The sequence below is a fragment of the Neomonachus schauinslandi genome, chromosome 2 (genome assembly GCF_002201575.2).
Source record: "Neomonachus schauinslandi chromosome 2, ASM220157v2, whole genome shotgun sequence".
Classification (NCBI taxonomy): domain Eukaryota; kingdom Metazoa; phylum Chordata; class Mammalia; order Carnivora; family Phocidae; genus Neomonachus; species Neomonachus schauinslandi.
The window spans coordinates 201687907-201713800 of NC_058404.1; the positions used below are offsets into that span (position 1 = coordinate 201687907).

The 25894-nt window shown below is 48.6% G+C and overlaps 1 protein-coding gene across 2 annotated transcripts in view; it reads right to left on the minus strand.

Moving 5' to 3' along the window:
* Positions 1–1561: 1561 nt before the first annotated feature.
* Positions 1562–25894, minus strand: part of GRK4 (G protein-coupled receptor kinase 4) — a 101307-nt gene continuing 76974 nt past the window's right edge. The window contains exons 9-15 of one of the 2 annotated variants that reach the window (XM_044913031.1): positions 20945–20982; positions 12278–12367; positions 11090–11298; positions 7234–7368; positions 5314–5451; positions 4830–4973; positions 1562–3816 (exon numbers count right to left, since the gene is read on the minus strand). In XM_044913031.1, coding sequence (XP_044768966.1) covers positions 3763–3816; positions 4830–4973; positions 5314–5451; positions 7234–7368; positions 11090–11298; positions 12278–12367; positions 20945–20982 — 808 coding nt within the window. In that variant the 3' untranslated portion in view covers positions 1562–3762. The remainder of the gene's footprint in view (positions 3817–4829; positions 4974–5313; positions 5452–7233; positions 7369–11089; positions 11299–12277; positions 12368–20944; positions 20983–25894) is intronic. The other variant, XM_044913032.1, reaches the window with a different exon arrangement.

Consider the following 25894-nt stretch of genomic DNA (forward strand, 5'->3'; position numbering starts at 1 on the left):
GGCTGCCCAGCAGGAAGGGCTCAAAAGGCTGGCTGATACCCGTTCTGGAAGTTCTGGAATGCTCGATCCCTGGCGAAAGATGTCTAGGATCAGGATGTTCTTTTTAGCAGCAAAGCCACTGCCCAGAGCCTGAAGTCAGCCAGCACCGCATGGCCAGCCAGGGGTTCCCTGTTCCCTTCGAGCCCCTGTAAGCACGCATGATGACCAGGCGCATAGCCCCACACTTCAGCCACATGTGGCTATCAAGCATTTGAACAAAGGTAATGACTCTGCATTGAGATGTGCTGTTAGGTGTAAAAACACACCAGATTTCAAATACTTAGTACAAAACAGTGACATATCAATATGTGAAGTTCCTCTCCGGGGGGGAGAATGGACGGTTGGTGTTTAGTGAGGACAGTGTCAGAATCACAAGATCAGTTCTGGAGACAGACAGTGGGAATGGCTGCACGGCCTCGTGAATGTACTAAATGCCACTGAACTGGACACTTAACAATGTTAAGAGGGTAAATTTTGTTTTTAAAGATTTTATTTATTTATTTGACAGAGAGAGACACAGTGAAAGAGGGAACACAAGCAGAGGGAGTGGGAGAGGGAGAAGCAGGCTCCCCGCAGAGCAGGGAGCCCGATGCGGGGCTCGATCCCAGGACCCCGGGACCATGACCTGAGCCGAAGGCAGACGCTTAACGACTGAGCCACTCAGGCGCCCCAAGAGGGTAAATTTTATGTATATTTTACCACAGGAAAAAAAAGAAAAAGAAACACTTTGTTTCTAATGAAACTCTTCACCAAGAGAAAAATCTAGTTTTTGGTAAAACTAACAGGGAACTATTAGACATTTTTGGTTGGAGAGGAAATTTTTTTAAATTTTCAGAAGGGCAATTTGTTCACATGGGTATATAATATATATTCTTTTAAAATCCCCACACATCTTTTTTAGAGTGTAATTGTGCTTTATTTGGGGAAAACAAATAATTTCACAATGCGATGTTTATTTTTATCTTAATAATACACAGACATGGTTAAAAGAACAAGTCAGACACAGTGCTTATAAAGAAAACAGCTCTCCTCCGGCCCACTGCTGCCCATCCCAGGAGAAACGCTTGCCAGACAGAGCCACTTTTAATCCCTTTAGCTCTTTCTTACAGGGTTTATTCCAGTTGTTCATACACTTTACTTTTTTTTTAAAGATTTCATTTATTTATATGAGAGAGAGCAAGAGCAAGAGAGATCACAGAGGGAGTGGGAGAGGGAGAAGCAGGCTTCCCGCTGAGCAAGGAGCCCGATGCAGGGCTAGGTCCCAGGACCCCGGGATCATGACCTGAGCCGAAGGCAGAGCTTAACAACTGAGCCACCCAGGGGCCCCTGTTCATACACTTTAACCAAGGGAATCCCTGCTACAAATCTACCCTAAAAATATTATCACAGGGGCGCCTGGGTGGCTCAGTCGTTAAGTGTCCGCCTTCAGCTCAGGTCATGATCCCGGGGTCCTGGGATCGGGCCCCGCGTCAGGCTCCCTGCTCGGCGGGAAGCCTGCTTCTCCCTCTCCCATTCCCCCTGCTTGTGTTCCCTCTCTCACTGTGTCTCTCTCTGTCAAATAAATAAAATCTTAAAAAAAAAAATATTATCACATATGTGCACAAAGATGTAGGTACAGGGCTGTCCATCCCATAGGTGTTTATAATAACAAGGAAGCTGGAAGCAACAATTGTTTGGATTGTTTGATAAATGATGTCCTAAATGTGCAGAAAAGATTGAGACAGATATTAAATGACATGGGAAGAAATAAATAAATACAGATTACATAAATATAGAATAAAATGCTGATAGGGATTATCTTTGGATAGTGGCTATTAAAGATGAATTTTTCATTGTGTACGCTTTAATTTCAAAACTCTCCCTAATAAATATGTCCTTGCTTATAACCAGAGGAGGAAGACAGTGACATATCAATACGTGAAGTTCCTTGTTTGTAAAATCCTTTTCCAAATTCGCTGTCTCAGTCAGGATGCTTCTGTTGAGCATGGGGGCGCTCAACTCAGACTAGCTTAAGCAGAAAAAAAAGGGGGGACAAAGGACTTAACTGGTTTCCAGAGCTGTGCCCCACAGGCACAGACAGCCCCCTAGCTCCCTCCCTGGCAGGGCTTTGCGGGCAGGGGCCCTCCACCCCGTGGTGACCGGGCAGGGACGGGGCAGACAAGCGCACCACTGCCCCTATGTCCACACTGATAACAGAAGGTCTGAAAGGTCTCAGAATGTAAGCAGGTTGTAGGAATAAAGGTGATTCTATTTTCTTTAAACCGTCCTGCATCGTTTACAATGAGCATGCATTACTCTTCCACAATTACTAACAGATTTACTGAGCGGGTAGTACATACCAAACGCTCTACTAAATGCTTTACGAAGGCCTTGGGCCTCCGTCCCCCACCTCCCGCTGTCCTCAAACCGAGATGAGGGCCCCAATCCGAAGAGAAGCCATCCCTAAAATAAAGGCCCGGGACCCCAAGGTCACTCCTCCCTCTCCCCGCCCGGATACAGAGCAAGCTGAGGATCAGCCTCCGCTGGTCTCGCAGGACGCGGCCAGGGTGCTTTCCTCGAAGCGTGACCCCAGCACTGCTGTGTTCCAGGTGGCCATGAACACGCATGCACACGTCACCGGCACTCCCGGAAGCGCCGTCTGGGTTCAGGTGCCTGGGGACACACGGCTGCAGGGCAGCAACACTGAACCCGGGCACGCAGCTGACCCCGGCTCACTTTCCTGCACACAGCCATGTGGCGGGGTCTCCGGATCCAGACCAAGTCCTTGCTGTTTGGTGAGAGTCACAGAGGCCTGGCCCCTGGCTTCTCACCCAGCCCCCACTGTAGGCCTCGCACGTGCGGATAGGGGAGGAAGCCCCGCTTCGGTGCCTCAGGGCCACCTCCCCCCAGAATCTGCATGCCCCTCCATGGTCTTCACAAGGCCTGTGGGGCGCCAGCTCCCCACCCCAGGCAACAGAGCCCACGTCCCACCACGGGGAAGGGGCCACCTTCCTCTTGGGGCAGTCCTGGCAGGGGGAAGGATTACTGACCCTGGAGTCCTGGCATCCCTTAGCCCGTGTGGGAAGTGAGCTCCGAAACTGCTAAGTGTGGAGGGGGCTCGTCGCCCACGGCCCAAGCACAGGCTTCTCCCAGACCCCCTTCCCCTGTGCTTCAGGCCCGGAGGCACTGCGCAGTCCCGGAGACTCCCAGGCTGCCGGAGTTGGGGAAGCAGCGCCGAAGGCCAAGCCCTGGCCTCGGGTCCTGCCCACACCCTCTTTCCGCGTGTGCACAGGAACACGCACGCCTCACACAGGAGAATCTTGGCAAGTGAGTGGATGTCAGTGTGGATGCAAACAGGCAAAGACTTTCTGGGGAAAGGGGGCCCCCCTGCCTCCCACCTCGGTGGGCACCAGAGCACACTCTGGGGTGAGGAAAAGGACCCTTGGCTCTGGACACTGTTGGGCTGATGTCCACGCCCACTCTTCCCCCCTCTCTGTGGGCACACGTGGGGCTTGGGCCCCCGCCACAAGATGTCCACACGGGGCTTCTGGGCATCGGGACGGTCCTCAAGTGCCTTTTTCTTCAACCCGGCTTTGGTGAACACACGATTCAGGTATGAATATAGAGACAGCTGCAGACGCACGGCTCGTGTTAAGCTGTGTCACATGTTTATTGCGGCTCAGGGACGGGTCGGAACGCTGAGCACGGGCTCCTCGGCGCTGGGTCGAGCTCTGCAGTGAGTGGTCACAGATTTGCGGGCAACTCTTCCTTCTCGCTGGGGCCACCGCTAATGCAGCCCTGCAACACGGCAGAGCGGCGGGGTCAGTCACTTACCTAACGCACGCCCACTCCACTCTCCTGTGGTGGACACAAGAGTTTACAACCACAGGACAGGGGCACTGACGTTAAGGCTGAGTTACACACTTCTTTCTCGTGGTACGGAGGATGCTCAGTTCGCACACACACACACACACACACACACAGCGTCTCAGATTCGCCATCTCTGTTGCACACTCAATGCAATTGCATGACCCGAGCTGAGCACTGCAAGGGAATGAGGCTGGGCTCCCCCTGCATGAGGTGGGCCGGCGTGCAGAGCGTGTCCAGGCAGGACTTCCTGCACAGAGAGACCGGCTGCCCGGGAGACCCACGGCGCTAACTCACGCCTGGCCCTGGTTCTCCGAGGAAGTGTGGTCCTGGTGGACATGCCCCGACAGACCTTTCCTGCCTAAGGCTTGTTTTTCCTACTGAACAAAGATGGACTCGAATGTTAGTGGACAACCTCTGAATAAAGTCTTTGAGAATGGACAGGGTATGAAGCAGGGCGATGCACTAGTCCAAGGAGAAAAACTTGACCAGGAAAAACATTCTAAGTATCATGCCACCCCAGGAGTCTCTCGGCACCACTCTTGTACGTCCTGTGTGAGAGCAGCCCGCGAGGGAGCCGCGGCCAAGTCGGAGCTACGTGACGTGGTTGCTCCACGACCGGTCTACACGACACTCAGTTCTGAGCAAGCTCGCGGGCCTCCTCACTGAAGGACGGGTCTGTGGCTGCATGTCGGCGAGCCTGTTTGCCCTTGTGCATCAGAACAGAGCCTTCGTACCAACAGTAAACGACACAGTGAGGATTTTTCTGGTGGGGCTCAAATCACACCATACGGCTAGAGCTCTTAAATTATGTGAAATATCTTAATAAGAAATCTGAGAAAAGAAAGTTTTTTACCTTGGTGAAATATTTCTTTTCTTTTAACACATCCCGTTAAAAAAAAAAAAAAAAAAAAAAAAACCCAACATAACAAAATGCTTGTTACCCTTACCCCTCTCCTGAAGAGTCTGTAGAAGAAGCCTCTCTTCGGTTTGGGAACCGGGTGATACGTTTTCTCTTCTATATTCAACACCGTGTGTTCTTCAGGCTCCTCTTCATTGATGTCCTTAAAACAACCCGATTCGATCATCTGCGTCCACACAAGAGCAGGACAGAGAAGGGGAGAGACACTGTGAGGTCAGTCAGCCATTTCCCGCCCGACACCCAGCTCAGCAGGCGGGGGCCACTCCCCTCCCCATGCTTGGGGTAGGGAACACAGCCTCCTCCTCCTCCCTCTGAGTGCACCCCCAGAGCAGGTAAGGACCGGGCACCAGCCAGGCCCACTCTGAAAGTGGGACCCGGGATGGTGAACTGTCCGCCTCCTGTGCAGGGATCGGGGCAGCTGCCTTGCCTAATCTTACCTCCAAACACACACGCGCACACACAGGCGCGCACACAATTGGTTTCCTCCCAGGATAAACCGGCAGTACCTCGTTCTGCCAGGGGATGGAGACACAGCCCGTAGCAAACTGACTGTAGAACGTGTCATCTGTGGCATCCAGGTGGACTCCTCTCACCGTGGAGAACTGCTCGATATCCACGACGTCCTTACAGTAAATGGCCTGCGGCTGTGCACCACCAACAAAGAGGCGTTGGCCTCTGGGATGACTGGAGTCGTTCCTAGTCTCCTTAATTACTAAGAACGCAGCGCATGTGAAACCGACGCGTTCACACCGTATTTGAGGCCTTTCCCTCCCTCTCGGGAGCTCTCCTCGGTCACAAACCCCGTGGACCCCCTCTGGTCCGCAACCCCCCCGAGGCCCCCACCTTTCCCTTTCCTGCAGTGGGAAATGGGTGACAGGCCGGGGCAGGATGAAGGGCCATGGGACCCTTGGCCTCCTTCACGTGAAGCGCCCCACGCAAAGTCTAAGTGAACAAGGGCAGGTCCCGCTTCTCGACCTCCTGTCAGAGCTCCTCTAGTGGCCTCCAGCCGCCCCTCCTCTGGGACAGGAGCCCTGGCTGAGCTGCCCTCAGCAGCAGGCCAGCAGGGCGCACCCGAGCCTGGGCCGCGGCCCCCTCCAGCCCAGCCACCCGAGCTCCTGGAAATGGGGAACAAAACGCACCGGAGTCCAGCTACCAGCCAAACTGTGGTCATGCAAGAGGCACCTGGCAGTTTTGAGAAACGCCCTGCCCGCGTGCAGGAATCTGCACGATCCAAGAAGGGACATCCTGTAGGCCGCTGGTCAGCACACCTCAGAGCAGCCGCTACCCATTCAGTCCCCACACAGCAGGGCCATGGAAGCAAGCAGGGGCCCCACTCAGGAGACAGTCCAGGGCAAGGCTGGGGAGGCCTGAGCCCAGGCTGAAGGCCCAGAACCCCATCCTGCCCCCTGACCCGTTACCACGGGACTCCCCTGTCAGCGGGCCCCACGGTTCCTCTGGTCACATTCAGTAGAATACCCAGAATGTCAGCTCCAGAGCCCCGACCTCGCAGGCCCTGCCCAGGCCTCTGAGCACAGCAAGGGGAGTCATCGCTGCTCCCTGAAGACTGCCTTCCCTGCTCCTCTCAGACCCCACAGCCGTGTCAAGTCCCTGGGGCGCGCCATCCCTGTTCAGGGGTCGGCTGGTCTGCAGGCTGGAGCGAGCACCAGAGCGGGGACCCCTGGCTGTCTTGTGCTCCCTGTGGTCCTAATGCCTCCACCTGTGTCTAGAGGTGGTGGGCACCCAGGAAACATGTAATGTGTGAACCAATTCAAAGGAAGGAGGTCCTACTACAACATACTGGAATATGAAAACATAGTAAGTCCGGACTTGTACAACTAAAAATGTTTTCATTGTACGTCTCAGTTCCATCATATCCTGCAGAATTATCTCCACCCTTCTGGAATGCACGGGTAGCAGACTGTTAAGAAGAGAGCTCAGACTGCTGTTGTTCATTTCTGCTTTCCTCAGCAGGAATCTCCTGCCTGCAGGTGTTCCCACCAAGCACTGACCCAAGCCAGGCCCTGTGCTAAGCATGTGGACACGGCCCCTGAGTAGGCCCCACAGCAGGCTCACAGGAGGCTCAGGTGACCTCCAGGGCTCCCTGTGGGCAGCGTGCTGCCAAGACCTGGGAGACACGGAGAGGGGAAGGGCTTCCCAGACTAAAGGCGCTGACACAAAAAAGGGGATGCTGTCACACGGAAGGCCTTGCAGGGCCCGACTAGGAGGTCGTGTGGTGGTGCTGGGGCTCTGAGCAGGAAGGCCTGTGGGGACCTGTGAGGACAGTGTGGTGAGTGGCCGGGGGCTGGGAGGGGCCACCCAAGCAGAAGCACAGTCAGGCTGCACCAGCGCTTCTGCATCTGCTGGAAAATTACCGGGTCCCATGGATCCATTTTCTTGGACACCCTGTTCCTGGGCGACGTACTTACATCAGGACAGAAAGGCGGATCTAACATATTTGCTTCCAGCCTCTTGAAATTAATGTCCTTGAACACGGGATGAGCCTTCACTTCTGCCACTCCAGCCTTGCTGCCCAGCCGCTGTTTGGGATTCTTGGTGAGTAACTGCAAGAGGCAGAAACGGAGTCAATTTAAGCTCCTAGGATAGAAGAGAGAACTCGGAAAGTCTCCATAATAATAAGCAAAGAATCAGGGGTAGCAAAGAGCGTCTCCATCTAAACAAAGTTACTCAAATTTCAAAGTTTCAACCAAACCTCCTTAATTCAGATTTCATGAGTTTAGAATATACGATGCTTTAAAAAGGAGTGGAAACTAATATAACAGTCTTTGAGCTACCAATAAATAAAGGTCGGCTAAGTAAATCCTTAAGGAAAAAGTTTCAAATTAGGAGGCTCTTTAAAAAGAAATAGGAACTGTCAAGAACTTCACTGATACCATTTGAATGCTAAGTTATGTTTATAATTGGAAACTATTTTAATCTATTCATTAAATAGATCACTAAGGAGCTCAGATGAGGCAAAAATTTGGCAAACCAAGTTCTAGAAATTGTATATTCTTAAAATGGACAGCATCGCTTTCAAAAGTATTCCTTACTCATATATTCATAATTTTCACCAAATAGGCCCTCATCCACAGTTATCATCAGTCAGAAAGGTTTGGCTGTGCTCAAAGCAAAACAGGACAGATTTGGCTCTACAGCGTGGCCAGGCTGCGGCCCGGAAGCTGCCTGACCTCGTCGAGGAGGTTTTAGCACAACACAGCCCGGGCCGTGCTGTCTCGTTACGGTGGTGGGCGCCGCAGCTGTGCGAGGAACCGGCCAAGTCTAAGTACGACTCACTACCTGGCCCCTCACAGAGAAGTCTGCTGACCTGGCCTCGCCTCACAGCCCGCACCCACCGCTCTTCTGAAGAGAAACCAAACTCCCAGGCAAAGAGCCGAGCACATTCTGCATCTGGCATGTGTGCACCAGCCCACACACCCCTGCCTGCAGCCCTCGCTATGTGAACTGTGCATGCAGCACACACCCTCCCTTGCTCACCTCCTCACGGCCTGCACACGCACCACGCCCTCTGTCTAGAAGACCCTTCGCCTGGCTGAGCCGGGCTCCAGCTTCCTACCTTCAGAGCGTGCTCCCTCAGGACACCTGTCCCTCCTGGTGTGACGCCATCACTTGGGGAAGTACTCACGGCCAGTCCCTCCTGCTGGACCCACACCTCCAGAGGCAGGGCCGTGGGAAATCCCGCTCACACCTCGCCAGGGCAAGGGCTCGACAAGATTTGCTCAGTGCAGTTATTCTTGGTACGCTTTGCTCATTAAAAACAGATCTGAGAATTCAGTGTGATGCCAAATACAATCCCAGCGTCTCAGGGGCTCCAGGACTCCATCATCAACCCTGCTGCTGACACACACCTATCCGATGGCCTTGGACTTGTGCTCAGAACGTCTGGGTTCAAGTTTGCCCACTGACATCCCATTATGGGATGTCACAGAAATCAAACTTAAGGGCACCTGGGCGGCTCAGTCGGTCAAGCCACTGACTCTTGATTTCAGCTCAGGCCGTGATTTCAGGGTCAGGGGCTCCGTGCTCAGCGGGGAGTCTGCTTGGGATTCTCTCTCCCTCTGCCCCTCCCCCAACTCATGCGCTCTGTCACGCGCGCTCTCTCTCTCTCTAAACTAAATAAAATCGGGCGCCTGGGTGGCTCAGTTGGTTGAGCGACTGCCTTCGGCTCAGGTCATGATCCTGGAGTCCTGGGATCGAGTCCCACATCGGGCTCCCTGCTCGGCGGGGAGTCTGCTTCTCCCTCTGACCCTCCCCCCTCTCATGTGTTCTTACTCTCTCATTCTCTCTCTCAAGTAAATAAATAAAATCTTTAAAAATAAATAAATAAAATCTTTTTTTAAAATCAAACTCCTAATTTTTCAACTGTGAGGCTAAGAAAACCCCTTAGAAGTCCACTCTGAGGGTCAGATAAGATTAATATATCAAAGAGCTTTCAAAACTGCAGACAGGTGTCCACATGTCAGGCGCTGCCCTGGCCGCCTGTTTGGGCCGGTGTAAACAGCCGGCTTTTCCTCAGCCCTTCCTTCTGCTCTGTCCAACACAAGTACAACACTGACCTCACTCCACGTCTGCTCACTCATTCAGCATGGGTGCAGCGTGCTGGGAGCAGGCGCCGGGCAGAGGAGAGGCAGAGAGGGCAAGGAGCCATGCACAAGCCTGCAGCACCCCCTCTGCAAGGGCACTGGGCACGGGGCCCGGCCCACCGTCCCTGTCCCCACAGGTGCTGTCCTCTGCAGATGCCCCCTGCCTCCGGAGATGCCCTCTCCTCCAGTCCCCGTCTGCCGGGGTTGAACCAACTCTCCAAGAACCAGATGTCTCCGCTCGCAGGAGCTCCTGAGGATTTGTGTGTCACCAGGCCAGTCACACGCATTCCTGCATCGCCCCTTCCCGGCGAGCCTGTGAGGGCGAGGCTATCACCATGCACACACCAGAGACAAGAAAGCAGAGGCCGGACAGGGAAGACAGGGAAACCCGGTGCGGGGAGCTGAGGTGTGGCCCCTGAGCTCTGAGGCCCAACCCTGGTTCTCACTCAGGCACCTGCCTTCCCCAGTACCCTTACCAGAACACAGCATCTCTCCATCCTGAAAACCCTGGAGCCCTCGTTTCTCTCTTGTTTATGGCACCCATCAAATTCTGCTTTTTCACCATAGTTATTTTTCATGTTTGTTCTAGGCCTGCCATTGAACTGTGAGCTCCTTAGGGGCAAGCTCTACTTCCAACTTACATCTTTACATTCCTGCAGCCCTTATCAGAGTGTCTGGCGGGTGGCAAGCACCTGGTCAAATAGCAGCTTGGCCAGAACGCTGTTAACCCCGGAGGGGCTGGCTAACCACGGCCAGCTCCACACAGAATGAGCTGGCGGGAGGGAAGGCCAGCCTGGTCCCACTGCTTGGGACAGGCCACTAACACGCCTCACTCCACATATGGCAACAACAGGGAAGGGGAAACAGAATCAGTATCTCCAGCCACCGACAGCTCACCTAAGTTACTGCCGTTTTCAGTAACGGGTACGGCGGCTGCTGGTTCCGGCAGGCACCCACTTGGGGACCCACGGCCCGCCTCTCTGTGGCCTCCATCCCCACCCCTGCCACTCCCCCCCTCGACTCTTCATGACTAGCCAGCCCTGCTTTCCTCTCCGTGCCCTCCCAGACTTTCCAGGTCTGGCGAGAGGGGCCATGGCTCCAACAAGCAGTGCTCACACCTTTGCCTTCAGCCTCCTGACTTTGCCCTGAGCCCCCCTTCCTCATCCTCCCGTAAACCACCGCGATTCCACCCCCCACGGTTCAACCACTGCCCTGCCTGCCCCCAGCCCCGCAGTCTCTGTCCTCTTGTCTTCTCCCCTCTGTGACACGCAGCCTCATGGGCCCCTTAACGCATCCAGGAAGGTGGCAGACACGTGGCGGCCCATCAAGTTGGGGTGTCTATCGTGACACGATCCCTGGCAGCCAGTTAAAGAGGAAAGAAACATGGGCAGACAGAAAAACCTCATTGTTCCTAAGAAACAAGGTTCTCTTTGATCTTTAGTTTCACAGGAAATGAGTGACCTTGGCACCACTCTTCCCTCTCAGGGGCACCTTTTGAGAAATCTAACAAAGCACTGCTCTGCTTTGCTCCCACGGGTTGGAAGCCCAATCACGTCACTTCCCAGGCGAGGCCAGGATGCGTGGCCCTCTCCCTGCTGGAGGCTGTGTGGTGGGGAGACCCCTAGTGGAATCGACCCCAGTAAGCTGGGTTCCACCCCAACCTCCCCAGAGCCCGACCCACCATCTTGCAGAGAGACTTGGCGTCCTCCGAAAACTTCTCCGAATACTGCTCGGTATCCTTCCTCACTCTTTGGTCCACCTCCTCTCGCTTGACTTTCTCTTTGAATTTTCTGAATGGAGAATGTCCCTCAATCATTTCATATATCAGACAGCCAAGTCCCCACCAATCAGGACTAAATGTATAGTGTTCATTATTGATAACTTCAGGAGCTACATAACAAATACAGGGAAATTTAAGTTAAATTTTGGTTTTTTAATTTTCTGGTAATTAATTCCAAATAACACATTATAAACTTAATGTTTGTTACAACATGAACCCTGGAAATGTGTTAAGGGGCAGAAGACAGACACAGAAAGCCCAAGAGCGTGTGATCCTATTTATATGGAACGAGCAGAAGAGACAAGTCCATGGAGACAGAAAGTGGGCGAGCAGCCGCCGGACCGCGGCTGGAGGGGTGCTGATGGGCCCGGGGTCTCTTTCTGGTGGTGGTGGTTGCACAGCTCTGTGCGCGTGCTGAAATCCACTCAAGTGTACACTTGGGAGTGGTGAATTTTATGGTATGTGACTTATATTTCAACAAATGGGTCACTGAAAACAGTCTGTGCTATCCCCAGGGCATGAAATGAGCAGCCACAGAGTAACACACACAGGGAACTGGTCCTCTAGGGAAGACCCTGCCTCCTGAGGAGGGTGCTCCCTCAGACAGGCAGAGCCATACCCACGGGCGCCCCAAGGGCCCTGACGCCCGCAGCAGGTGACGGCAGACATGGCCCTCGGGGTCCCTCACGTCAGAGGCCACGCCAGGGTCAGGCTGGCACTGCCGGGTGGGGAGCTGACCCCAGGCCAGGGCCTCCCAGTCACAGAGGCTTTGCAATAACCAGGGAACCACGAGTTCGCGAGGGCCCGGAGAGGCCAGCGTGCCCAGGATGGTGGCAGCAGCAGAGTGAGGGCCCCGTCCTGCCCTGATTCTACCCTCACGCAGCTGCAGGACCTCTGCCGGCCTCACCCCCTGGTCTCTGTAAGACAGGAGGGCAGACAGGAGGACTCCTCTGTGGTCCCAACATTGGCCGCGTACAGACTTCCACCACCACCCGTGCTCCCTCCAACTGGCTTAGAACTTCTCTGCGCTGTGAGGACGCGAGCATTCAGAGAGAAAGCACAGGGATCTGGAAGTAGCCATTCACATACCCATGTAGCCGACGGTCCCCACTCTTCCTCGGATGGTCCCCCCTTCTGGGATCTCCGTGGCTAAACCCAGGTCTGAGATCCGGATGTGCCCTGTGTGTGTTCAAGCACATTACAAACCACAGGGGGCATGCTGACACATTCATGACAATAAACAGTGGGGAAAAAATCTGAAATTAGATTTCTTAGATTTCTAATTTCTAAATTAGATTTCTAATTTCTCCACATTTAGTAAAATACTATGCAGAGCATTCAGGTCCACTAACACAACAGGAAATTAGATTTATAGCTGGTTACTAATCAGGAAGCCCTTTAACCATAGACAACCACTTGTTAAGATAGAAGCACTGTGTTGGGGCGCCTGGGTGGCTCAGTTGGTTAAGCAACTGCCTTCGGCTCAGGTCATGATTCTGGAGTCCCGGGATCGAGTCCCACATCGGGCTCCCTGCTCAGCGGGGGGTCTGCTTCTCCCTCTGACCCTTCCCCTCTCATGCTCTCTGTCTCCCATTCTCTCAGATAAATAAATAAAATCTTTAAAAAAAATAATAAATAATAAAATAAAATAAAATAAAAAGATAGAAGCACTGTGTTTATTATTTAATTTCCTGTAACTACCAGATCCATAAATAAAACTATAATGACTAGTACATGAACTACACAATAGAAAATAAACACTTTCTGTCAGAATACCAGTAGGCTTATATACAGGAACAACAACAGACGAATAATAAGGAGTTTTTCTCTGAAGAACAAATTGTAACAGCAAAATAATAAATAAAATCAAGGAAACTCACTTAAAAGGCTATGTCATGTGTTCATGCCTTTATATAGAAAGATTTAAATAGTTATGAAAATAACTATTTATAGAAAACTTTCTTTTGAGAGTCTAGAAAGATAAACCAGCCCTGGAGGCAGACGCCCCACTCACCTTGTTGTCCATGTGTCTCCAGCTCCTGATATCGTACCTGCATATAGTAGGTGCTCAATAAATATTTATTGAAGAAATGAATGCACCAACCAATAAGTATGTGCTCAACACTGAAAATCCACAACATGCCATTTGAGGCACTGAATTTGCTTTAACACAGCCTGCATGATGCCTTAGACAGGAAAATCGACCTTTCCCTTAGCACACCAGCACTGTGAGTCATGTTACTCCCGGCGGCGGCGTGCCTGCATCGGGGGAGGCAGGAGGCTGGAGCCACGGGAGCGGATTCTGGAGCCGCACGACCTGGGTTCGAGTCCCAGTTCTGCCATTTATCAGTGTGTCTGTTTCCTGCTTTCGTACAGGAAGATTTCCTCCATAAGGCAGCTTTTACGTATTTTATGTTTAAGTTAAGTACTGGCATGTTGTGAAATTTTAAGTATCCTTTCTTATTTTTCTTTTAAAAAGTGATTTTTCTCCACTGAGAAATGAAGAGCAAAACTACTGACAAACGGGCGAAGACTCAGCTTGAAAACCCATTCTGCCAGCGGGGCCCCAGGGAAGCAGGTGCATGCCCTGCTAGTGTGCACACAGACCAGCACAGTTCCAATGCCAGGAATTCGGCAATGTCTGCGAAACTGCATGTGAACCCATCCTTCAGCCTCACACTCCCCCCCCCGGGGGCCTATCCCAAGGACACACTGGACAAAGCAGGAAATAACTTGTGCACGGGGCCAGGCATTGCAGCAGTAACCGAAAGAACGGAGAGCTGGGAACAGCCCACTGCCAGGCAGATCAAGCCAGGCCGTCCCCAGGCAGCTGGATGAAGAAATAAGGAAGATCTCCATTTAGTGTTGTACAACCATCTACGCCACATATTTAAAAAGCAGAGAAAAATACTGTAATCATATTAATGTCATTAGGAACTAATATTTTCAGCATTAGGAGAAAAAGGACACAAATGTGAAATGAAGTAAAAGGAGAATTAGAAATATCAATATGATTCCATGATGAATATTTTCTTTTAAAACAACAAGAACAGATGTGTTCTCTCCCAGAAAAGGCCTGGGAAGAATGACCAGCAGGGCAGCGAGGGCACCTGGAACCCTTACTGGGCTCTTCGCACAGAGGACCAGGCCCCTTGGAGACATGGTCGACTCCAGGTCTCAGGGCACATGCAAGGTCATCCTGGAACATCTTCAGTAAGAAATAATAGCAGAAAACAAGGAAATCATTAGAGGCTACTGGACATCCACTGGCCAAAGAAGGGACAAAAAACATCATAAAGGATAATTACTCCAATGGATTAAACCCTATCACAGTGTTAAAATCCATACGTTCATTAATGATACCAAAACAGAATAAAGCGAGAACCTCCCTTGATCATCTTGGAGAACGATAGAGAACTAACACAATCTCCTGAAAAGTAGAAATAAAAGGAAGCACTCACGTATTTCACCTGCTTTTCCTGAGCAAAGAGGTAAACAAAATTCTTTTTTACAGATGGATCTCAACATTTAAGTGCACCAGGAATGACAGAATTAGAATGCCATCACTTTACAGCCCCAGTGAAATGCTGTATCTTAATATTGATCCTGCATCCATTAAATGAAAAGCTGGTGGGAAATGGGTAATGGAGAGATCAAGCTGACCAAGGTGTGAAACTCTGAACACCATAAAAGGAGAGATGCTCAGTCCTCACATGCCCCCTGATGTCATGCAACAGGAAGGACACACCAAGTATGCTCACCAAAAATCAAACCTGGACCAATTCCAGCCTCCAGATTTTAGCCACTGGCTTACAGGAAGAATAGGGGAGGCAGGGAACATGTTAAATCCAGCCAAATCCACAACCTGGGAACTTCAATAGGACAAATGTCTGTGTTCTAGGCTGCTGTTACCAAAGCGCCACAGCAGGGGGTGGAAAGGACAGATATTTATTTGCCCACAGCCCCGGCGATGGGAAGTCCAAGATCCAGGGCCAGAGGGCAGGCCTCTCTGCCTGGTGTGTAGACAGTGGCTCTCACCCATGTATTCACAGCCTCTTCCCTCTGTGCACGTCTGTGTCCTACCTCCTCCTCCTATAAGAACACCAGTCATATGAAATTAGGACTCTCCCTAGTGACCTCATTCAGCTGTAATCACATCTTTAAAGACCTTCATTCCAAACACAGTTGACCCTTGACCACCATGGGTTTGAACTACATGGGTGCACTTATGCATGCGTTTTTTTTCAGTACGGACAGCACTGTAAATGCATTTGCTCTTCCTTATGATTTTCTTAACATCTTTTCTCTAGCTTACATTATTGTAAGAATACCATATATAAGGGGCGCCTGGGTGGCTCAGTCATTAAGCGTCTGCCTTCGGCTCAGGTCATGATCCTGGAGTCCCAGGATCGAGTCCTGCATCGGGCTCCCTGCTCAGCAGGGAGTCTGCTTCTCCCTCTCCCGCTACCCCCTCTTGTGCTCTCTCTTTCTCTCACTCTCTCTCTCAAATAAATAAATAAAATCTTTAAAAAAAAAAAGAATACCATATATAATATATATAACATACAGAGTATGTATTAATTGACAGTTTATGTCATCAGTAAGGTTCTGGTCAACCGTAGGCTATTAGTAGTTACATTTTGAGGGAGTTGAAAAGTTATATGTGGGGGCACCTGGATGACTCAGTCAGTTAAGCATCCAACTCTTGATTTCAGCTCAGGTCATGATCTCAGGGTTGCGAGATGGAGCCCCGTATCAGGCTCCGTGCTCAGTGCAGAGTCTGCTTAAGACTCTCTCTCTCTCCACCTCCCCCCTCTCAAGCTTGCACTCTCTCTCTCTCTTAAAAAAAAAGAAAAGAAAAATTATATGCGGATTTTTGACGGTGTGGGAAGTGGTGCCCCTAATCCCTACATGTTCGCAGGTCAGCTATACATTCATATTCTGAGGTGCTGGCGGTTAGGGCTTCATGACATGAATTTTAGAGAGACACTATTTGACCCATAACACTGGTTTCACAAACGAATAAATGACATAAAGAAGCAGGGAGGAGGAACCTATGACATTTAAAAAACTCAACAAGATATCGACCAAATGTAATATGAACTTCATGCTATATTCAATACACAACTATAAAAACATTTATGAAATAATTAAGGAAGATTTAAAGCTGATGGGAGGGGCAGAGGGAGAGGGAGAGAGAGAATCTTAAGCAGGCTCCACACCCAGCATGGAGCCTCATGCGGGGCTCGATCTCACGACCTTTAGATCATGACCTGAGCCAAAATCAAGAGTCGGATGCTTAACCAACTGAGCCACACAGATGCCCCAAGGAACTGTTAAATACTTTTGGATGTAATAATAGTATTGGGTTTATGTTAAAAAAAATTAGTATCCTTATCTTTGATATATATTTTACAGATAGAAGAATATGATGTATAGGATTTCCTTTAAAATCATTGTCAATAATAAAATGCTACTAGTTTTTACAAAGATTCACTGTTTATTCTGCTTTTTAGGAATATACTTATTTCATAAAACTGAAGTCTCTCCTATAGAAAATAATAGGCATGATAGAGCTTCCTTTTTTTTATCTCAACTACCAGTTAAATTTCACAAACCAAGTCCCTCTTAATTTGTAAGTTTTCAAAAAATAGGGCTGACATATTTAGGATGGACAAACAGCAAATGCACCTAACAACCTAGAACAGATGATAATCAGCTTTTTTTTTAAAGATTTTATTTATTTATTTGAGAGAGAGAGAGCAAGCACAGAGGGAGAATGAGGGGGAGAAGCAGACTACCTGCTGAGCAGAGAGCCGGACACAGGGCTCGATCCCAGGATACTGAGATCATGATCTGAGCTGAAGGCAGACACTTAAAACAACTGAGCCACCCAGGTACCCCAATCAGCCTTTTTTTAAGCTTTATCTTAACTCCAGTATAGTTAACATAGTGTTGTATTAGTTTCGAATGTACAATAGAGTGATTCAACACTTCCATATATTACTCAGTGCTCATCATGGTAAGTGTCCTCTTCATCCCCTTCACCTGTTTCACCCATCCCCCCACCACCTCCCTCTGGTGACCATCAGTCTGTTCTCTAGAGTTAAGAGTCTGTCTTTTGGTTTCTCTCTTTTTTTTTTTCCTTTGTTCATTTGTTTTGTTTCTTAAATTCCATGTATGAGTGAATCATATGGTATTGGCTTTCTCTGACTAACTTATTTCGTTTAGCATTATACTCTCTAGATCCATCCACATCGTTGCAAATGGCAAGATTTCATTCTTTTTATGGCTGAATAGTATTCCATTGTATATATATATCACCTCTTCTTTATCCATTCATCAGTCGATGGACCCTTAGGCTGCTTCCATAGTTTGGCTGTTGTAATTAATGCTGCAATAAACATAGGGGTGCATGTATCCCTTTGAATTAGTGTTCTCATATTCTTTGGGTGAATACCCAGTAGTGTGATTATTGGATCGTATGGTATTTCTATTTTTAATTTTTTGAGGAACCTCCATACTGTCTTCCACAGTGGCCACACCAGTTTGCATTCCCACCAACAGTGCATGAGGGTTCCTTTTTCTCCACATCCTCACCAACACTTGTTCTTTCTTGTGTTGTTGATTTTAGCCATCTGACAGGTGTGAGGTGGTATCTCACTGTGGTTTTGATTTGCATTTCCCTGATGATGAGGGATGTTGAGCATCTTTTCATGTGTGTGTTGGCCATCTGTGTGTCTTCTTTGCAGAAATGTCTGTTCATGTCTTCTGCCTATTTCTAATCAGATGATTTGTCTCTTGGGGGTTGAGTTTTAGAAGTTCTTTATATATGTTGGATACTAAGTCTTTATTGGATGTATCATTTGCAAATCTCTCCTCCTATTCAGTAGCTTGTCTTTTTGTTTTGTTGATTGTATCCTTTGCTATGCAAAGATTTTATTTTGATGTAATCCCAAGACTTAATTTTTGCTTTTGTTTCCCTTGCCTCAGGAGGCATATCTAAAAAAAAAAAAAAACATTGTTATGGGTGATGTCAGAGAAATTACTGCCTGTGTTCTCTTCTAGTACTTTTATGGTTTCAGGTATAACATTTAGGTCCTTAATCCATTTTGAGTTTATTTTTGTGTATGGTGTAAGAAAGTGGTCCAGTTTTCCCAACACCATTTGTCGAATAGACCGTCTTGTTCCCATTGCATATTCTTGCCTCCTTTGTTGAAGATTAATTGTTGAAGATTAGTTAAATAAACCCACATATAATTGTGGGTTTATTTCTGGGTTTTCTATTCTATTCTATTGATCTATGTGTCTATTTTTGTGCCAGTACCATACTGTTTGATCACTACAGATTTATAATATATCTTGAAATCTGGAATTGTGATACCTCCAGCTTTGTTTTTCCTTTTCAAGATTGCTTTGGCTATTTGGGGTCTTTGTGGTTCCATATCAATTTTAAGATTATTTCTTCTAGTTCTGTGAAAAATGCTGTTGATATTTTGATAGGGAATGCATTAAATCTGTAGATTGCTTGCAGTAGTTTAGACATTTTAACAATATCTGTTCTTCCAATCCATGAGCATGGAATATCTTTCCATCTGTTTACATCGTCTTCAATTTCTTTCATCAGTGTTTTAAAATTTTCAGAGTGCAGGCCTTTCACTTCCCTGGTTGAGCTTATTCTTAGGTATTTTATTATTTTTAGCATAATTACAAATGGGATTGTATTCTTAATTTTTCTTTCTGCTGCTTCATTATTGGTGTATAGAAATGCAATGGATTTCTATACATTGATTTTGTATACTGCAACCTTACTGAATTCATTTATCAGCTCTGTAGTTTTTTTCGTGGAGTCCTTAGGGTTTTCTGTATTCAGTATCATGTCATCTGCAAATACTGGAAGTTTTACTTCTTCTTTACCAATTTGAATGCCTTTTAGTCCTTTTTCTTGTCTGATTGCTGTGGCTAGGACTTCTAGTACTATGTTGAATAAAAGTGGTGAGAGTGGACATCCCTATCTTGTTCCTGACAGGGGAAAAGCTCTCGGTTTTTCCCCATTGAGGATGATATTAGCCATGGGTTTTTCATGTATGGCCTTTATTACATTACGGTATGTTCCCTCTCAACCTACTTTGTTGAGGGTTTTTTACCATGAATGGATGTTGTATTTTGTCAAATGCTTTTTCTGCATCTACTGAAATGATCGTGTGGTTTTATCCTTTCTCTTATTGATGTGATATATTACGTTGATTGATTTGTGAATACTGAACCACCCTTGCATCCCGGGAATAAATCACACTTGACTGTGGTGAATGAATTTTTTAATGTATTCTTGGATTCAGTTTGCTAGTATTTTGTTGAGGATTTTTGTATCTATGTTCATCAGAAATATTTGTCTGTAGTTCTCTTGATAATCATCCTTTTAAACCTAATTTCACCACAAATGTCAGGTTATGCTTTACAGACAAAAACAGAAACCTCAACAAGCTGTCTAGATGGGAAATGAAAGAGTTACTCCTATGTTCTATGGTTTCTGGTGGAAATTAGCTCTTGGGAATTTTAAGTGGGTGATACTCAAAAACCTAAAATCAATTGCATTTATAAGTCATAAAGTATAGCTAGGATTACACTTTTAAAATTAAAAGAGTAGGAAAACCAAAAGAAAAGACTAAAAGTCTCCTGAAATCAAGAAAAGCAAAACAAGCTTGTTTCTGTCATTCCTTTCCATTCTTAACAAGAATGTGACCAGGCCCAAGTATCTAAAGAACAAGAAACAGGAGGCACCCCAGAAATGACACTTGGCACGTGCTTTGGGACAGGGCGGCAAAGGTCGTGGTGGCCATGCTACCACTGTCAGCAACTGCACCAAGTTCTACTTTAAGGGCGTCCATGAGCCACAAGCAGCGCCTGGATCGGATGCGCTGAGACCCTGTGTGGAGAACCAACCCGAAGTGAGCCTCAAGGGGCACAAGTGTTTTCTCAGAAGCATTTGCAAACCCTGGTCAAACCAGAGGCTGTTCACTGGGAGTGGGGGCGCACACAGCCGCTCTCCAGCTGCTCCCAGCTGGGACTCTTGCCGAAGCTGGGAGCAGCGGGGAGCCGAGCCAGGACTTTTGGGCCCCCGGAGAGTCTGCAGGGACACAGACGCAGCAGGACTCTGGTGCTCCCAGCACTGCAGAGACATAGAGACCCAGGGCCCTCAAAAACAGAGCCAGCTTCATCTTCAAAATGTCAGAGAACAGAAGCTAGCAATCTATGTAAAGAATAACTCATATGCCCACATCGGATTTATTTCAGAAATCAAAGGTTAGCTTAACATCTGAAAATTAACTATATTAACAGAAAAAAGGAGCATCATATAGGCATCTTGATAGAAAAAGCACTGACAAAATTCAACAACCATTTGTTATTTTTTAAAAAAGGAAAATTCTTAGGCACTCCTGGGTGGAAATACCCCTCTAAGGGAAAAATCAAGACATGGACCAACAGCAAGAAATATGAGAGAGAAAAATGTTCTTATGGTGGATTTATTTTAATATGCTCCTAAAACTCCAATTGTTAACTGAAAATTATGACCAACTCTGCTTCATGCCTAAATAAAGGGGAATGACCATGTTATTTCTATTATATTTTCCAAAGAGTTTTCCTTTTTGTTGTTGTTTGTTCTGCAACAATGGGCTAAGCCCACATCAACATTCTGTAACCGAGTCCCTCTTAACAAAGTGTTATGCTTTAGATGTGAAAAGCTCACTCACTTACCACGGTCATCGAGGAGAATATTCTCAGGCTTTAAGTCTCTACAAAGGAAGAGACAACAACAAAAAGCTCCGTTATTCAGAAGGTGACACTGGTTCATCAGCACCCAGCAGAAATAACCGCAGATGTGTGTACTATGAGCAGCACCAAGGACGGGGGATAACAAAACCGTCCTTTGTGGGTCACGTCGGGAGTCCTTCACGCCGTCGCTGGAGGGACGAGGACGCCACAAAGGTTCATCTCAACCAACACCGTGCATGTGACCGCAGTGTGCTCTGTCCAGGTCCGCAGGTCTGAGACAGTTCAGTGATGGAAGGCACAGCCCCGTAGTAAGGACTTAGTCCTTAATGAACTTGGCTCAATTTCCCTTATCACTCATATATGTTTTAAAATGTCAACAACTGGGGCGCCTGGGTGGCTCAGTTGGTTAAGCAACTGCCTTCGGCTCAGGTCATGATCCTGGAGTCCCGGGATCGAGTCCCACATCAGGCTCCCTGCTGAGCAGGGAGTCTGCTTCTCCCTCTGACCCTCTTCCCTCCCGTGCTCTCTCTCTCAAATAAATAAATAAAATCTAAAAAAAAAAGAAAAGAAAATTCTTAAAAAAAAAAAAAATGTCAACAACTGAAAATTTCCCATACCAGAATAACTCAGCTTTGGGGGTCAGACAGGCACGGATTCAAATCCTAGCTCTGCCACTCTTCCGCTGCATGACCGGAACTGCTCTAGGCCTCAGTTTCCTCCCCTGTACCGTGGTGTGATCCACACACACCCACTTCCCCAGTGAGGCAGGGTTGGGGGAGCTCAGGCCTTGCAGGAGGAAGCGTGTAATCAACAGCCACAACTGGGGGAGGGACACCACAGGCTTTGAATAAATACAGATCACTAAAGAATAAAATATCTTAAATGTAATATTCCAAACTGCTTGTTTCTTACCTTTGAAAGAAAAAATTTACTTTTCAGAGGATTTATATTTAACTCTGGTTTCAAATGTGGCCCTATCACAACACCCCGTGTCCCCCGAGCATCGCCCCTCCATCTGTGGCCAGATTACGAGAACCTCCACAGGACAGCAACAGCGGATGGAAGGCGGTTGAACTTGGGAAAGCTCTGTAAAGGGACAGAACCAGGAGCTAGCTGAAGTGAGCCCTCCCAGCACCCCAAGAGGCCGCAATTAGTGTGAAACCTGCTCAGGCCCAAACCCACACCCTCAGGAAAAGATGAGAAGTGAGCCTGTTAACATCTCACAGACAGGAGAACACACCCTGAGTGGCTGCACAGGAACATTCCTGTGGTGCCGGCCATGCCCCCACGGTCACGGTCCCCTTGGGGAGAGGAACCAGCGGCAAAGGGGCAGGTGGCTTCCGCATTTGCATCTTCCAGCCACGTGCATATGCTCCTGCACTATCTGGGTGGGATGATGAGCATTTCTGTTTTTCCCTTTATTGTTTTCTGTATTAAAAAAAAATCCTTATAAATGCTATTGAAAATCAAGTAGCCTTCCTTACATGGAACCTCCACAGCCTCCTCGTTTACGTAGGCTTACGCTCAACAGCAACACAACACCTGCCCCCTAAATTACTTAAATGTCTCCCGGGACGTCCTAAACCTCACTGCTCCAAGTGTGGGCTGCAGAGCTGGTCAGAAAGCTGGCTGTGGGCCAGCTGTCCACTCAGCTGTCACCACGCACTGCGGGTCAGCCAGCTCGGAAAGGAAGCAGCGGCAGCAGGAGTAATGTCAGTAACGCACCCAGTGCCCGCCACGCACGCCACGACTGTGCTCTCACGTGGCGCAGGCACCATCTCCTATCCGGGCCCCAAAAGCTCTGGGAAGCAGCTGTAGACAGAGTGCAGAGTGCTGGTCTTGAGGACTAGCAAAGTTCAGTGGGTCACACAGAAGCCAAATGACAAGCTAGAACAAGGCGCAAAGGACCCTTGCTCGCCCTGCCCTGCCCCACACGCTGGACACTGGACACGTTCGAGTATCAAGCACCACCGCGGTAGGCCACAATGTGGTGTTGTTTCTTGCACCTTCCTTCAAAAACGATTTCTCCAGGCTTTTTTTTTTTTTTTAAAGATTTTATTTATTTATTTGACAGAGAGAGCGAGAGCAGGAACACAAGCAGGGGGAGTGGGAGAGGGAGAAGCAGGCTTCCCCGCTGAGCAGGGAGCCCGATGTGGGACTCGATCCCAGGACCCCAGGATCATGACCTGAGCCGAAGGCAGACGCTTAACGACTGAGCCACCCAGATGCCCCTTATTTTATTTTTGTAAACATTTCATTTATTTATTTCACATAGAGAGACACAATGAGAGCGGGAACACAAGCAGGGGGAGTGGGAGAGGGAGAAGCAGGCTTCCCGCTGAGCAGGGAGCCCGATGTGGGGCTCGATCCCAGGACCCCGGGATCATGACCTGAGCCGAAGGCAGACGCTTAATGACTGAGCCACCCAGGCGCCCTCTCCAGGCTTTTGATCAACCTAAAGGCTCTCTTCACAGGTCTCCAAGCTTGGGTGCGGGCCTTGTGTGGAGGACGCTGGACAATGCCTCATTACTGGTCAGCCACTCAGCCTCCAGGATGTGGCTTCCTCAACTGTCAAGCGAAGGGGTTTCTTTTGGTGATCTTTTTGGTTCCTTTTGGATTGCAAAGTAATGATCCAATCACGGTCTTAAGCCAGGAACACAAACGAAGGTCAGTATGTACAGGAGGGTTCAACCAATGCTGAGATTAAAATAAGTGAGACTGTCTTCTTGCATCTGTACAGTCTCCCACCCCGCAGCCTACTGACTGGAGTACAGCTTATGTATCATTTGTTGTGCTCTCAAGCCATTTAAAAGTGATCTTGTACCTCCATGCTCTGGGCCACCAGAAACTCATTTTGCTGGTTGCATGTCCATCCTCTTCTTGTTAAAAAAAAAAGCACTTGCCATTTGGATCCCATTTCCCAGTCTGTCACTGAGGCATGAATGACCATGAGAAGTTGATTTCTGGACCCTGAGGCTTGAACCTCTGCCTGGTCCGTGGTTCACCCGCATGACCCTCCTCTCGTCCCAGCTCATGCCTGCATCGTGGTACCCTGCTTTCTCCCGGTGACTCTCTGTCTCCCACTATCCCCCCACTCCCCGCTGGGTCCTGCCAGTTAGCCAGCCTCTCCTGGGGAGTGAGGGCGTGCCTGAACAGCCTGCTGGGCACACTTTGGGAGTCAGATGAAGAGAACAGCAGGGGTTGGCCCGGCCACAGGTGAGGGTTTCCTAAGCCCTGGCATAATTGGAACTTCAGTAGGGTCTAAATATACCATGGTCTTGGGAAACAGCTCCAACCCAATCAGAAGGCATCAGGAGCAATGTTCTTGATCAGGGAAGGGGCAGAGGAAGGGAGCCAAAGCAAAAAGAACTCTGGCTCACTCCCTAAGTGTTCCCTTAAACATTCTTCAAGATAGTATGACTCACTAGCCTTGGGGCAAGAATCGAAGGTCTGTCCCCATTGCCTGCCATCCCACTATGCACCCCACCTCAGAAAAGCTGATCTGCCTAAGAGAGTCTCCAGGGAATGGGTCTGTTAGTTACTGTTGTTTTTAGAGACAGATACTATGAGGCAGAAATTTCCAATCTGGAAAAATGTGGGTCATAGACAGATGAACAGTTCTTTTAAACGTTAAGATCTGCCATTCTTACTTTAAATTAACTTCCATGTTTCAAAAATGATGGAAACAAGAGATTATCCTTTGAGCACTTACTGTAAATGGTAAGCATATCTCCATTTCTGTGTTCGTTTGCACGCTACCCTTCTAGCCTCTAGGTTAAAGGTTTCCTGAGAACAAGGACTTCAAAATCCAATTTATTCTGCAGAGTGTGTGTCTAGCACGCAACCAAGAAGTGTGTATACATCTGGGACTCAATCTATATTTCTGGAATGACTGAAAGATCCTTCTTGCTACTGAAAAATCTAATGTGATAGCAATAATCTGTACTGTCCAATGGCCTGTATGAGCCACTTCACTACTGAAACAGTCTCGGTCCCAAGTGTCTCCTTCCCACCATTATTCTACACCCCAACTGCCTTCTCCTCACAGCGGATAATGTCATCTACTTTTCATTCCACAACTCATTCACTAGAAAAAGAGATCCAAAGCACAGCTAAACATCCATTTCCCTTAATAATTTCCAGCTATAGCATTCCAGACAGGTGGGAATGTCATCCTGTTTAATCAGGGAAGAGCTCTTGAGAAATATAACAAAACAGTAAAACTGCCAGCTCAAGATTCAGGTTTTCCTCCTGTTCCGGAAAAGAGGGAGGCACAAAGCACAGAACCCAAGACCTGGATCAGGAACCGTCACCCACGAGGAAGGGGACAAGAGACAACCTCTCCTAACTCTAAGTGGACACGACCCCGCAAAAGACTGCGGGGAAGACACAGAGACAATGTGTGCCAGAGCGCTCGGCAGATAAATGCTGTTCCTATACCTGTGACCATGTCCAGCAGCACTTTGTTATTTATATCATAGTGGCGGTTTTCTTCAAATACAGATACATGGAAACAAAGTAAACGGGCACGCACCACAAGGTTAATTTGTTCATCATTAATAAAATAAAATTCTAGAAATCATCTTGATTGAACAGCTACTTTCCCTGTTGTGAAAATTAATAAAAGGAAATTTCATTTAGAACGGAGTCTGGAGGCAGGAAGAGGGGCTCCAGCCCCATCACTCCCGGTCAACCGCAGACCCAACAGGAAGAGAGGCACCTTGCACCTGGATATTACCTTAGCTACCACTCTACCATCCCAGCAGGAAGAAGGAAGGTTTCCTCCGCCCCCAGCAACAGCCCAGCCAATGAGAGACTGCCACAACCCGGCCAATGAGAGACTGCCACAGCCCGGCCAACGAGAGACAGTCACAGCCCGGCCAATGAGAGACAGTCACAGCCCGGCCAACGAGAGACAGTCACAGCCCGGCC